The following is a 10,738-nucleotide window of genomic DNA, read 5'->3' as shown; positions in this document are numbered from 1 at the left end:
TTATTCCATTTCGGAATGATAATAAATTAAAAAATTCGAGATGGTCTTTTTTGGAATGGAATGAGATGAGGGGTTGCGGGGGCGGGGGAACTCCGTCAGTAATTCAGTGAGCTCTGTTAAGCCGTGGACAGAACGAAGCACTAAGCTTATTTGTTTTCAAGTTTAATCGGGAAGCTTCCTTAAGCATTAAAACATAACAAAAACATAACAAAACAAAACACGAAATAATAAAAATGTCTCATAATTAAACGCTAATATTTCATAAAAGGACTGAACACTTACTTACTAGAGCTGTCTAAAACAAAGAGCAAAACAGCAAAAGCATAAGAGCACAAGTCTAAAAGAGTCCGGCTTTTGTTTGGTGGTTTCTGTTTCCAGTGCTTTATTCACATGGAGTCTTTGTATATGGTGACTTCGATGTAATTGATGGTGTACCTTTCAGTGCTTTTAAAGCGATACAACTCAAAGGTCAGCCCTTTTCTCAGGCTCAAGGTATCAGAATAACGAGCGACAATCTTGTGGCCGTCATCTATGGCGCAGTAGGCAGATCCAAACATCTCGGAGGGCTTGAACGTCAGCTCAAACTGATCTGGGTTATTCTTTGAAGTGGAAGAAACAGTCGCCGCAACTTCTACATTTGGGTTTCGCAACTTGGCTCTGGCTGACTCGCCTTCAACAGCTCGGTAGGGACCAAATTTGGCGTAATCGTGGTTGGGATCCAAGAGCTGAATTCCAACAGAAAAGTCCCCGTCGGATATCATATAGGACATCGGGTCCCGGGGCTTCTGAGGCTCGGGCAAAACGACGCCCACCTTCATCTTGACAGTGATGTCCTCCTCATTACTAAGCTCGCCGCTGGGAATGAGAGGAACTCGCAAGATGTTCTCCCAGTCGGAGGAGTCGGGTAAAATATCGAGATTCAACTCATTCCCTTCCTTAGGAGAGTTCCACTCTGCATTCTTACGCAGCCAGTCGGGGAGCATGAGGCGATGGTAGAGCAACTTTGATTGTTGTCGATTCATGGCTTTTTCCGCTTTGCAAAAACTGGGAGAACTGGCAACACCTTCAACTTATCTCGAACAATGTGTTTGACTTTGCTCACACGCGAATTTAAACCATTTGCAAAGAAAGCAGTAGGTGTGGCTCTGACGTCAATTGTTTTGAACGTTCGTTAGACTGTATTTACTGAAATTAAGCTCAAACATGTGCATTGTATCTGGGTATCTTTAACTCATCAACAGCTGATCTCTTGTACGATGCATCAGACACTTGCTGATTGGTCGAAAAAATCATGCGACTATCGATATGACCTCAAAACAATAGCAACGCTACGACTCCTTTCCTCGGGAAAGTCCCTGTTGTATTATATTATCAACTTCCTGTTTTTCTGAGAATGTCTCGCACTGATAAGTGAGCAAAATTTAAATAGAAAATATTTCTTTTACTAACAAAATTTTCTGACAAACAGTTACCATAGACTTCCTGTTTTTCAATGACACCAACGTGTGGGCTGTGTGTTGATTTCTTTGAATCAAAACCGTCTTTATTTCTGGGAATTATTTCAACTATTTTTTACAGTATTTCAGTATTCATCAGGGGGAGAAGATTTAAACTACATTTATAACCAATGAATGTCATAACATAATTAATATCAAATTATTTAAAACATATGGAAAGTAGCATACAGTTTGCGTGTTTGAGGACATTTATATATTATATATTTATTATATTACTTATATACGGAGGTTACGAAGACTCACATGTCACATGTACTTTAAACAGTATTTCTTGCGTCACGAATTAAGAAGAGAAAACTTCAAATCTCACCGTACTCTGACTTTCTGTAAAATACACGCATCACATATTTATTGTTGGCTTAATCAACTGTCACGTATTATCACTTTGCCAACCTCTTATACTTAATTACAAGCAGCCCACGCTCACAATACGAAAAAATACACCACGCCTTTCCCCCGCTTTGCAAGTTTGCACCACGTGGCATCAACGGAAATTTTCCTTACATTGAACTGCTACACTCAGTTTGCTCTACAACATTGGAAAGGAGATGGCAGACTACACCCTTTTGAAAATTCGTGCTCGGGGCTGTTCAAAGTTTATTTTTAGTTGCACTGTTACGCCACAACTGGTGTCACGTTCGGAAACACTTACTAAAACAATGACCTACAGTGAAAAATTGATCGACCGTGAGTCAAGCCCACTTGAGTTTGTAAGATGTGAAGGTGGAGCTTTCTGCTTTCTTCAAGTCGGATGCAGCAACCTGAAATGTACCTAATGTTTAGCAGGAAAATAATAAACACTTTCATAATAAGCCTGGTTTGCAATCACTTTATCACTTTAGCGTTAGCTGCTCTTGTTTGTTTTTCAACTGAATACCAATACTCCAGTGTCATATATTAGCATATTATGAAGTGTTTTTTAGATTAAGCAATGTATTGGATTGCGACAGAGTTAAGTTCGCTACCGCAAGATAAATACTATCTTGCCTAAAACTATTATGAAAAAATGAAGTATTGGATTCTTAACCCTATGGTTAAGAACGACTCAGTTAGATTAATTTGCATCGAAAAAGTAACATGTCGAATAACATTGCACTTTATTAAGAACATGCAAGGAATCGAGACCCCAAAAAGTTTCTTCAGAAAACGTTTTTACTCGATGGTGCATGGAGAGGAGGTTTTCTTCGCGTTGGCTGGGTCAGGCTTGCGTGGGCTGTACTGTAGTATCACAAAAGAGACCTGCTTTGTTGGTCCGAGAAACTATCTTGTTACTTACTGATTAGCGCAACTTGAAAACGTATCGTACTTGGCATTTGCAATCATTAGAGAACATGAACTCCTTGTGGAAATTTTAAGTTTACGTTCACTTGACGAATTTTCTCCAAAAAGTGCCGCTGATTTATCCTTGTTTGCTTACGTGCGCTGCTGGATTTCCTGTTGTATAGCACCCATGTTTGTGCAGGTGGAAAGGCAGTAAGGAAGCGGCTAGAGGACGAAAGAAGATGGAAACACGAGACGTAGTCGAGTGATATCGTGATTGCAAACTAGGCTTATCACTGAAGTATTCATTATTTTCCTGCTTGTTATCAGGTAAATTTCAGGTTGCTGCATCCCACTTTAAGAAAGCAGAAAACTCCATTCTCACATGTCTGGAATGAATTGTTAACAAACACAAATAGGCCTGACTCACGGCTGATCCATTTTTTACTTCAGTTCATTGTTTTGATATGTGTTTCCGAACGTGACACCAGTTGTTGCATAACAGTGTAACTAAAATAAACTTTAAACAGCCCCGAGCATAAATTTTTCAAACGGATGTGGTCTGCCATCTCCTTTCCAATGTTGTAGAGCAAACTGAGTGTAGCAGTTCAATGTAAGAAAATTTTCCGTTGATGCCAGGTGGTCCAAACTTGCAAAGCGGGGGAAAGGCGTGGTGTATTTTGTGGTGCTGACCTTGACCTTGCTTTTGACGACCCACACGAATGTTCTTGTTTTGACCAACGCAATCAGAGATTGACTCAGTTGAACTGAAACATTATATTATGATTTATTACTTTATTGTTTAGATCGAAAGTCTCGTGAAAATGTTTGGTTTAGCATTCTAACAACGGATATTTGATCTGCCAAGGTCAGCCAGCTGGCACGCTTGCCTATATCTGTCACTAGTGAATATATACCGTATTTACCCGCAGATAGGCCGCACCCGCGTATTGGCCGCACCCCAAACTTTCAATGGTTTTCATGGGAAAAAAAAATTGTTGAGGTCGAGTACCGGGATAAATAAAGCAACGTTTGAAATCAACAACAGCTGATGTGTATCAAGTCAAGTTTATTTTTGCAATAATTCCTACAGCGATGACACCAGTGTACTGAAGCCTTAAACTCACTCTCGGCAATGTTTCTCGCTTTTGCCATCGATTTTGCTTTCAGACGAATAACTGTGGTGGAAATTCCAATACCAGCCTTTCTCTTCTCGTCAATCCATTCCTTCAGTTCTTTCTCCAATTCAGGAAATTTAACTGGGCAATACCGTGCCGCTCTCTGATCACGACGAAGACCTTTTAATTTTTCTTGCTGTGAGCGCCACCTTCGAACATTCTTCTCGTCAACTTGGAACTGGTGTGCTGCATGCGTGTGTTGTATGTGTTGTAAGTTAGGAACAATTTAAAGCGAACATTAAAACGCCAATTTACTGTACTACCGTGAGTTCTCGTGCATATTAATGAGGTGTCAAAACGCTTGTACCCGCGTATAAGCCGCAACCCCAATTTCGGTCCTATTTTTCCGGGAAAAAAGTGCGGCCTATCCGCGGGTAAATAAGGTAATCTTGTTCTTTTGAGTTTACATGGAAGAGAGTGGAGAGAAAAGAAAATAGAGAAAATAGAGAAAAGAGAAGACTAGAAGAATGCAGACAATGTGTAGTAGGGGAGAATTAGAATTCCGCAATTAAAGAAAAAGTGTCCAGTGAGAATGAGAATGAGAGAGCCTAAGAGATTAACCAGAGTTACTCAGAATGAAATAAGCTTGGATGTAGGTGGAATTGTGTACTGGAAAACTGAGCGATTGAAGAAAGCAGAAAAAAACACTTCAAGAGTCTTGGTGCCTTTCGCCGGGCGTGGTGTGCTCGATAGCTAGTTCCCCCTAGCATTTAGTCGCAACTACATTATTGAGCTCCAGAAAGTGTCAAGTCGAGAGTATCGCTTTCAGTGGTATTGTTTTTGTAAGATGTTGCATTTTATCGATCATTAAACTCCGGCCTTAACAAACTACTTATTTCTATATAGATTCTCAAGGTCTCAGCGTTTATTCGCGGTGAAGATTGCATGTAGATAGAATCTCTTAAATAGCGCTGTCACAGTAGTGTTTCTGCTAAAAGTACGTTAATCATCCCGCAGACCCAGAGGCAGTATATCGTCCTGCCTTGCCTTGAAAATCTGTCCTTTGTTCTCCGACGATCTATTATAAAAAATCAACTTTGTACAAACATGGTAAAAAAATTACACTTAATTTCACTTCAAACGCTGGACTCCGATTAAAGAAACAGCTGATCGATGAATAAAGCGATTAAAGGCGGGGGGCTTTTCAACAAGGAAATTTGAGCATCATACCACAATTTTTTATCGATTTACCGGCATAACAACCTACGCAGGATGTTGGATGAATACGAGAAAAGTTTGTAAATCAATAGCCACAATTCAATTTGTAATTGTGGTTACTGGTGCAATGAACGATAGGTTTTTGACCAGTCAGGGTTCTCGTAGTATTTCAGTTATTTCACAAGACAGTAATTTGTCAATTGGCGTCAAATCAATTTCCACCAAACCAAATACATTTCGTTGGTCCCTTGGGAACATTGAAATATTCCCGGTACACGTGGATATTAAACTCCTCGGGCTTAGCTTCTTGTGTTGCTTTGACATTTTTTAAGTTCTGTAGGATTTTTGCCAAGCCACAGAGAGCTATTTGACGATAATCTTAGAAACAAAAACCTCAACAAAGATAATTATCATATGGACCAACAAGAACTTACTCAATGTGAAACTCCAACTGTCAGTAGCGCAAGGAAAGGCAAGTGACCGGTTTTTGTTTTGTATCTGATTGGTTCAAGAGTGGCGCGAGTTCTCTGGAACCATCTTAGAGTGAAGTAAAGAGAAAGTGGTTTCTGGAGTTATGATTTGCGAATATACCTTTGATGCCTTCAGGCACCAGAGGAAAAACAAGCAAGCAAAAGAAAAAAAAGAAGAAGAAAAAAAATCTTGTCGTGTCGTTCGGTTTCCCTATATTATGTTGGATGCTTATGGAATTCACATGGAAGTCTACATGTAAAAGATTGATTCAGTTACACGTTAACCATAACACTGGTGGCAAAATTGACCTGTAGTCCCGTAATTATAACTTTTCTAATTCTTAAGCAGATCCCACAGAAAAGGATTGAAAAAATATGTGTACGTTAAAACAATTGGAATTTTCACTTTATTACTTGATCGTCCGAGGGGCAATCTGCAATGTTAAAAGTTGGTTTTTCTCTCCAAAAATTTTTTGTAATAAGTCTTCCACACCCGAAAGAAATACGAAACAATAAAAAAACTTAGGATTATTCAAATTTTTGTATACGCAACATTCTCAAACGTTTGTTTTTCTTTCTTTTTTTTTTTTGTCATATTTGGTTCTTATTTTGTATTGCTTGCTTGTTTTCTTTTTAGCAGTAGGATCTGATACATGTATGTCTTCAGACACCATATCGCGGTGGGGGTTGACCTTTCGTATAAAAAGATGGACGTTCAATAGGAGTCAAATCAAGCATAGTTTGGGAACTTCATCTGAAATAGTTTTCCTAGAGGTTAAGTGCCACTCAAATCTAATCTTGCCTGAAATTAGGATGAAAAAATAGAGTATTGGATTCTTAACTCTATAGTTAAAAAACATTCAGTTAGATCTGACCTTTAATTGCTGTTCTACCAGTAGCTAATTTTTTTTTGTTCTGAGCTATTTTAAATTTTTTTTGTCCCACTAACTCGACATGCAGGAGGTCAAAAGGGTGTTTATCTTAAAAAAAAAAAAAAAAGGTAAAAAAAACCAAAACAAAAGACAGACTTGTTGACGGTATTTTGCACACGTTACGAAATTTGTCTCACAAATAACTGAAATCGATTTTGTGATTATCTAACTTATCCCAAGTAAAACGAAAATATAAAAAAACATATTGGACATAACTTATTTCATGTTCTTTCGGTCTCCCGTATGGTTAGACGGGTGTCATAGTTGTTGCAACTCGTGCCGCTGGTTTGCCATGCATCCCACACAGCTGGAAAAGTTCAAGAACGACCTGTTATTGAGCCTTTAAAGATTTCCTTTGGTGTTGAAAGCATCAGTAGGAATTGAAGGCAGCCTAGAGATTAATAGCGATTCTCATTCAAGGTAAGGATAGTTTTTTAATCAAACGCCCCCGCGCTTGCAGTGCAAAATATTGAGTTCAATCTGTTAGGAAATATTTAATGATTATGCGGATTTTTGATTTCAACTGTACATCGTGCTTCGGAGAGGAAATTTGACAACTCTAGATCTCTTTGGTTTATTTTCACCTGAGACCAAAAGAAAATATCATTAATTCTTTTCGTCTACGAATTCATCCCATGTCATATGCAAATCAGGAGCATAACTTTTTTCTGTTCTTTTGTTTTTGTTTTTGTTTTTTTTAGAGATGGCTTTCAAGTACACCTACATTTTTTTCCTGTTGTGTGTGTTATCTTTATCAGCCCAGGGCAAGCACAGAAAGAGTAGACCACAGAAATCGCAAGGTATATTATTTTAATCGTCTTTCCGTTTGAAGTGAAAAATCTATTGAAAAACGTTTTAGCTCGTTCTCTGGGAGAGGTTAAAATGAATTCTACCTGTGGCAGAAAAAAAAGGTCTGCACTGCTCACTGGAGCAATTAATCCCTTGTTACATAGAGCAGTTCATCTTTCCGTGCTGATAAATAGAGAATAATACATTTGGCAAATCTTCCAGCTGTCGATTTTCGTTCTCAGCCGCGAGAGATGCCATTACTAAGGCCACTGAATACGTAACTTTCGGTTTTTATTTTCGTATTTTGGTTTTCTTCTCCTTCAAGGAAAATTTCAACGTCTTTGTCTGCAAGCGACACGAATTTTTCAGTGTCTTAGCAGCCTTAATCCGAGAAAATTCTAACAAACAACCACGGATTGAGGGTGGTAAAGGCTTTGCTGTTTATTCATCAACCTGACCAATCTCGAGCCCAGTTTCATCTTGGCTCCTTGTCAGCGGTATAGTCACCGAATAATGACCTCGAGTGACGTGTCAGCAGCTGATTGGCGATATCAAACACACATGGTAAAAAATCGCATCTATTCACGTGTGTTGTTACGGCTTTTCTCAGGGCTGGAAATTTTTGTATAACACTGCAGTTTATATGATAAAAGTTATTATCAAGAAATTCCATATCTTTGCGCGCCCGTGCTTTAATTAATTAATTAATTGATTAATTTATCCAGGGGCATCCAATTCAGCAGAGCTAGTTTAAATGGAGCCCTATTATTATCCTCTATTTATCAAATTTCTCTTTTATAACACATGTTATGGATAGTCAATTCAATCGGCTGTTCCCTCGCTACCGAGTGGTTCAAGAAATTTAGTATACAACTGATTTTTAACAGTTCGGGCCATAACCATTTCTGGATATCGGTTTCGAGCTTTGTGATTGGATGAGATCAAAACCAAAACAAAACAAATTTGGCCGAGAGGTGCTGGAAACAAGAAGACGCTAATTTTTTTTTTTTTTTTTTGTGGCGGCCATGTTGTAATGCGGTAGTAAGCTGAAACAAAATTCGCTAATAAGGACTAGAAGTAAGGTACCATTAAAAATATTCGTTTATTTCAAACATTCAACATGCATGTCCTCGACATTCTCGCATTCTGGAAGAGTAAAGCGGATTCTTTCTAGCACAAATTCTTTGTAACGCTGTGGTCCTTCCACCAAGAGTGTCACAGGAATAAAAGCTCCTCTGCCGGCCTGTTTGTATCTGGAGAACTTCTGGATAGAGCTTGGCCTCGATGTTTCTGCCCGTTCTCCGTTGATTTCTCTATTTTGGGTTACAAGAAAACCAATTAAATAAGCTTGAACCAAATAACGCGCACTGATAACAATTGGGACGAGTGAGGTGTGAGATCGCGGAATCGGGACAATTTCATTTCTCTCCAGTATAGGTCGAGGAAAGACAATATCTTGCTTCTTTCCGATTTTTAAATAGACATTGTCAATTTCAGTCCAGCAAGCCTTTACGAAAAAGTAACAGTAAAGCAAGAAAACAGTAACTTACCTTCAATTCCTGGTTATTTTGGCTCATCGAAGCAAAGCATGCAGCTGTATGTTTAGAAAGTGCTGAACCGTGCCGATCTGCTGCCCTTTGACATCTCCTAAAGTGTATGTCTTTCTCTGCGATTTGCTGAAAATCTGGACTTCTCGTAGAGCCTCTGGAATGCGTTCCATTTCTCGTGGAAGAAGACAAGCCAGTGCATGCGAGTCATACTTGTCGTCGTCTTCACTTTGAATAACAAGCGGCGTTCCACGTGGAGCTTTGATCTTGAAATTATGATACCTGGAAAATAAACGCCAATAAATACATGAGTGGGATAAAATAAAATCAAGTAGTCAAAATCTATATTAAGACGAATACACATGATCGAATTCAATGCAAGAGAATCATACAAGGTATTTTGCGCGCTATTGATCGATTCGCGGGAGAATCTAGGTCTCAGAACACTACAAATTCGGTCCTACAGCTTTTAGTCAGCAATAATATGTCCTTTACAATTACCCTTTGATTTGAACACCCTGTATAGAAAGTTTGTTTAAGTAATCACTGCAAAATGTGAAAGCAGGAGTGGTGTTTCTAAACGAGTTTCATAATTACAGACAAGTCCCTTGTGGTTTTAGACGAAAATTTCACTCTCATCAGTTCGTGTAGTTAAACTCTAACCTTTGTTTTCGGAATGCTGTAATAGAGACACTTCGGCAAGGCTTTCCACCAATGTGATTTCTTTATTTTCATCTTAATGCCGCTCTTATCGCACATTTCCCGGATACGATACCTAAAGATGTGAGAGCTCAGTGAACGAATACCTCTTTGTTTTATGTTTGCCCGAAGGAGAACTTACTAGCTGGATAATCACATTTATGTGTTAGATCCGTGGTTTCCTGAAATTATTTTTTAGTGTGCATTCGCCTTGGCTGAATGAATCTCTCTGATGTCAAGATCGACATTGATTCGAAATTTCATCCAGAGCTCCGATTTAAAAGATTCTTTGTTTGTAGCACTGACCCAGGTCCGTGGCAGATTTGAGCCACAAAGACGACAAAGTGTCTCGAGATACTGAATGTGCTCATCCATGCTGTTGGCTTGATCTGAAATTCACAATGTAGAATTATAAAGTTCCGATAAATAATTGTCCTTTTACTTCAAATTGGTCGGCCACGACGTATGGTTAAAATTTATGGTTTACACGATACTCCGATGGATCTGAACAAAGGAATCCGTCTGGTAGTTTGCACACTAACAGACTTTCAGCATTCGTGCACTTGAGCAAAAACCTCGTGCACTCGATTGGAATTTTGACAAATTGGAAGCAAATTTATTCTAGTTTTTTAAAAGATTTTTTTTAGGAATCAAAAAAAATGTTGCATACCTGAAAACCTCAACTAAATAGAGGTTATTCCTCGATCGAGCCCTTCGCAACATGGACCTCCACCCGACTTTTCATCTGAATTTTTCCTTCTCGTCATCGCGACCACCATCAGTTCTTTGCTTGTTGTGTGTAATTGCTTGTCTTCTGTAATTTTGCAAGGTTTCATGGGATATGGGTAAGGAGCTAAGTCGCTAGGGCTCGAATAAAGTAATGAGTGAGTTTCCTCGATGTCCCACTACGACATCCATGTTGGTGACGTCATCAAGTATCCAGAAATGGTTATGGCCCGGACTGTTTATGAGAAATCTTTCGCTGTTTTACTTTTCGTTGATTTTTTTTCTGTTTGTTTAAAGAGGAGGTATCTAAATCGTGGTTGAAATGGTAAAAATCTAACTAAATAAAATATTTCGATTTGACTCGTTTTCTCAGGGAAAGCGTAAACTGATTGCAACAGTTCTTGTAAATTTGAGTCGGCAGTCATTTTTCGGATCAATATCAGACATATCAGTATCTGGGCA

The 10,738-nt window shown here is 38.8% G+C and overlaps 2 protein-coding genes and 1 long non-coding RNA gene across 6 annotated transcripts in view; 1 reads left to right on the top strand and 2 right to left on the bottom strand.

Moving 5' to 3' along the window:
- Positions 1-149: 149 nt before the first annotated feature.
- On the bottom strand, positions 150-1,316 carry LOC149034129 (uncharacterized). The gene has a single exon (XM_089193473.1). The coding sequence runs from the start codon at positions 1,020-1,022 to the stop codon at positions 387-389; it is 636 nt and encodes a 211-aa protein (XP_089049599.1). The 5' UTR covers positions 1,023-1,316; the 3' UTR covers positions 150-386.
- A 5,060-nt stretch (positions 1,317-6,376) lies between these two features.
- The window catches only part of LOC149034127 (uncharacterized), a 5,755-nt gene continuing 1,393 nt past the window's right edge, over positions 6,377-10,738 (top strand). For 2 of the 4 annotated variants that reach the window (XM_089193472.1, XM_089193470.1), the window contains exons 1-2: positions 6,377-6,935; positions 7,217-7,315. In XM_089193472.1, coding sequence (XP_089049598.1) covers positions 7,219-7,315 — 97 coding nt within the window. In that variant the 5' untranslated portion in view covers positions 6,377-6,935; positions 7,217-7,218. Of the gene's footprint in view, positions 6,936-7,037; positions 7,316-10,738 lie in introns of those variants that run through there. The other 2 variants (XM_089193471.1, XM_089193469.1) reach the window with 1 other exon arrangement.
- LOC149034128 (uncharacterized) lies at positions 8,166-10,512 on the bottom strand. The gene is made up of 3 exons (XR_016182764.1): positions 10,221-10,512; positions 9,515-9,626; positions 8,166-9,133 (listed from the first exon to the last, which is right to left on the bottom strand). It is a non-coding gene; the product is annotated as an uncharacterized LOC149034128 (long non-coding RNA).

This window comes from Pocillopora damicornis, chromosome 14, assembly GCF_964200805.1.
Source record: "Pocillopora damicornis chromosome 14, jaPocDami1.2, whole genome shotgun sequence".
Lineage (NCBI taxonomy): Eukaryota > Metazoa > Cnidaria > Anthozoa > Scleractinia > Pocilloporidae > Pocillopora > Pocillopora damicornis.
This window is presented reverse-complemented; position numbering and strand designations above follow the sequence as displayed.

Bases quoted from the DNA above. Each gene is read 5' to 3' on its own strand.
- LOC149034129 (XM_089193473.1), bottom strand. From the start codon at position 1,022: ATGAATCGACAACAATCAAAGTTGCTCTACCATCGCCTCATGCTCCCC.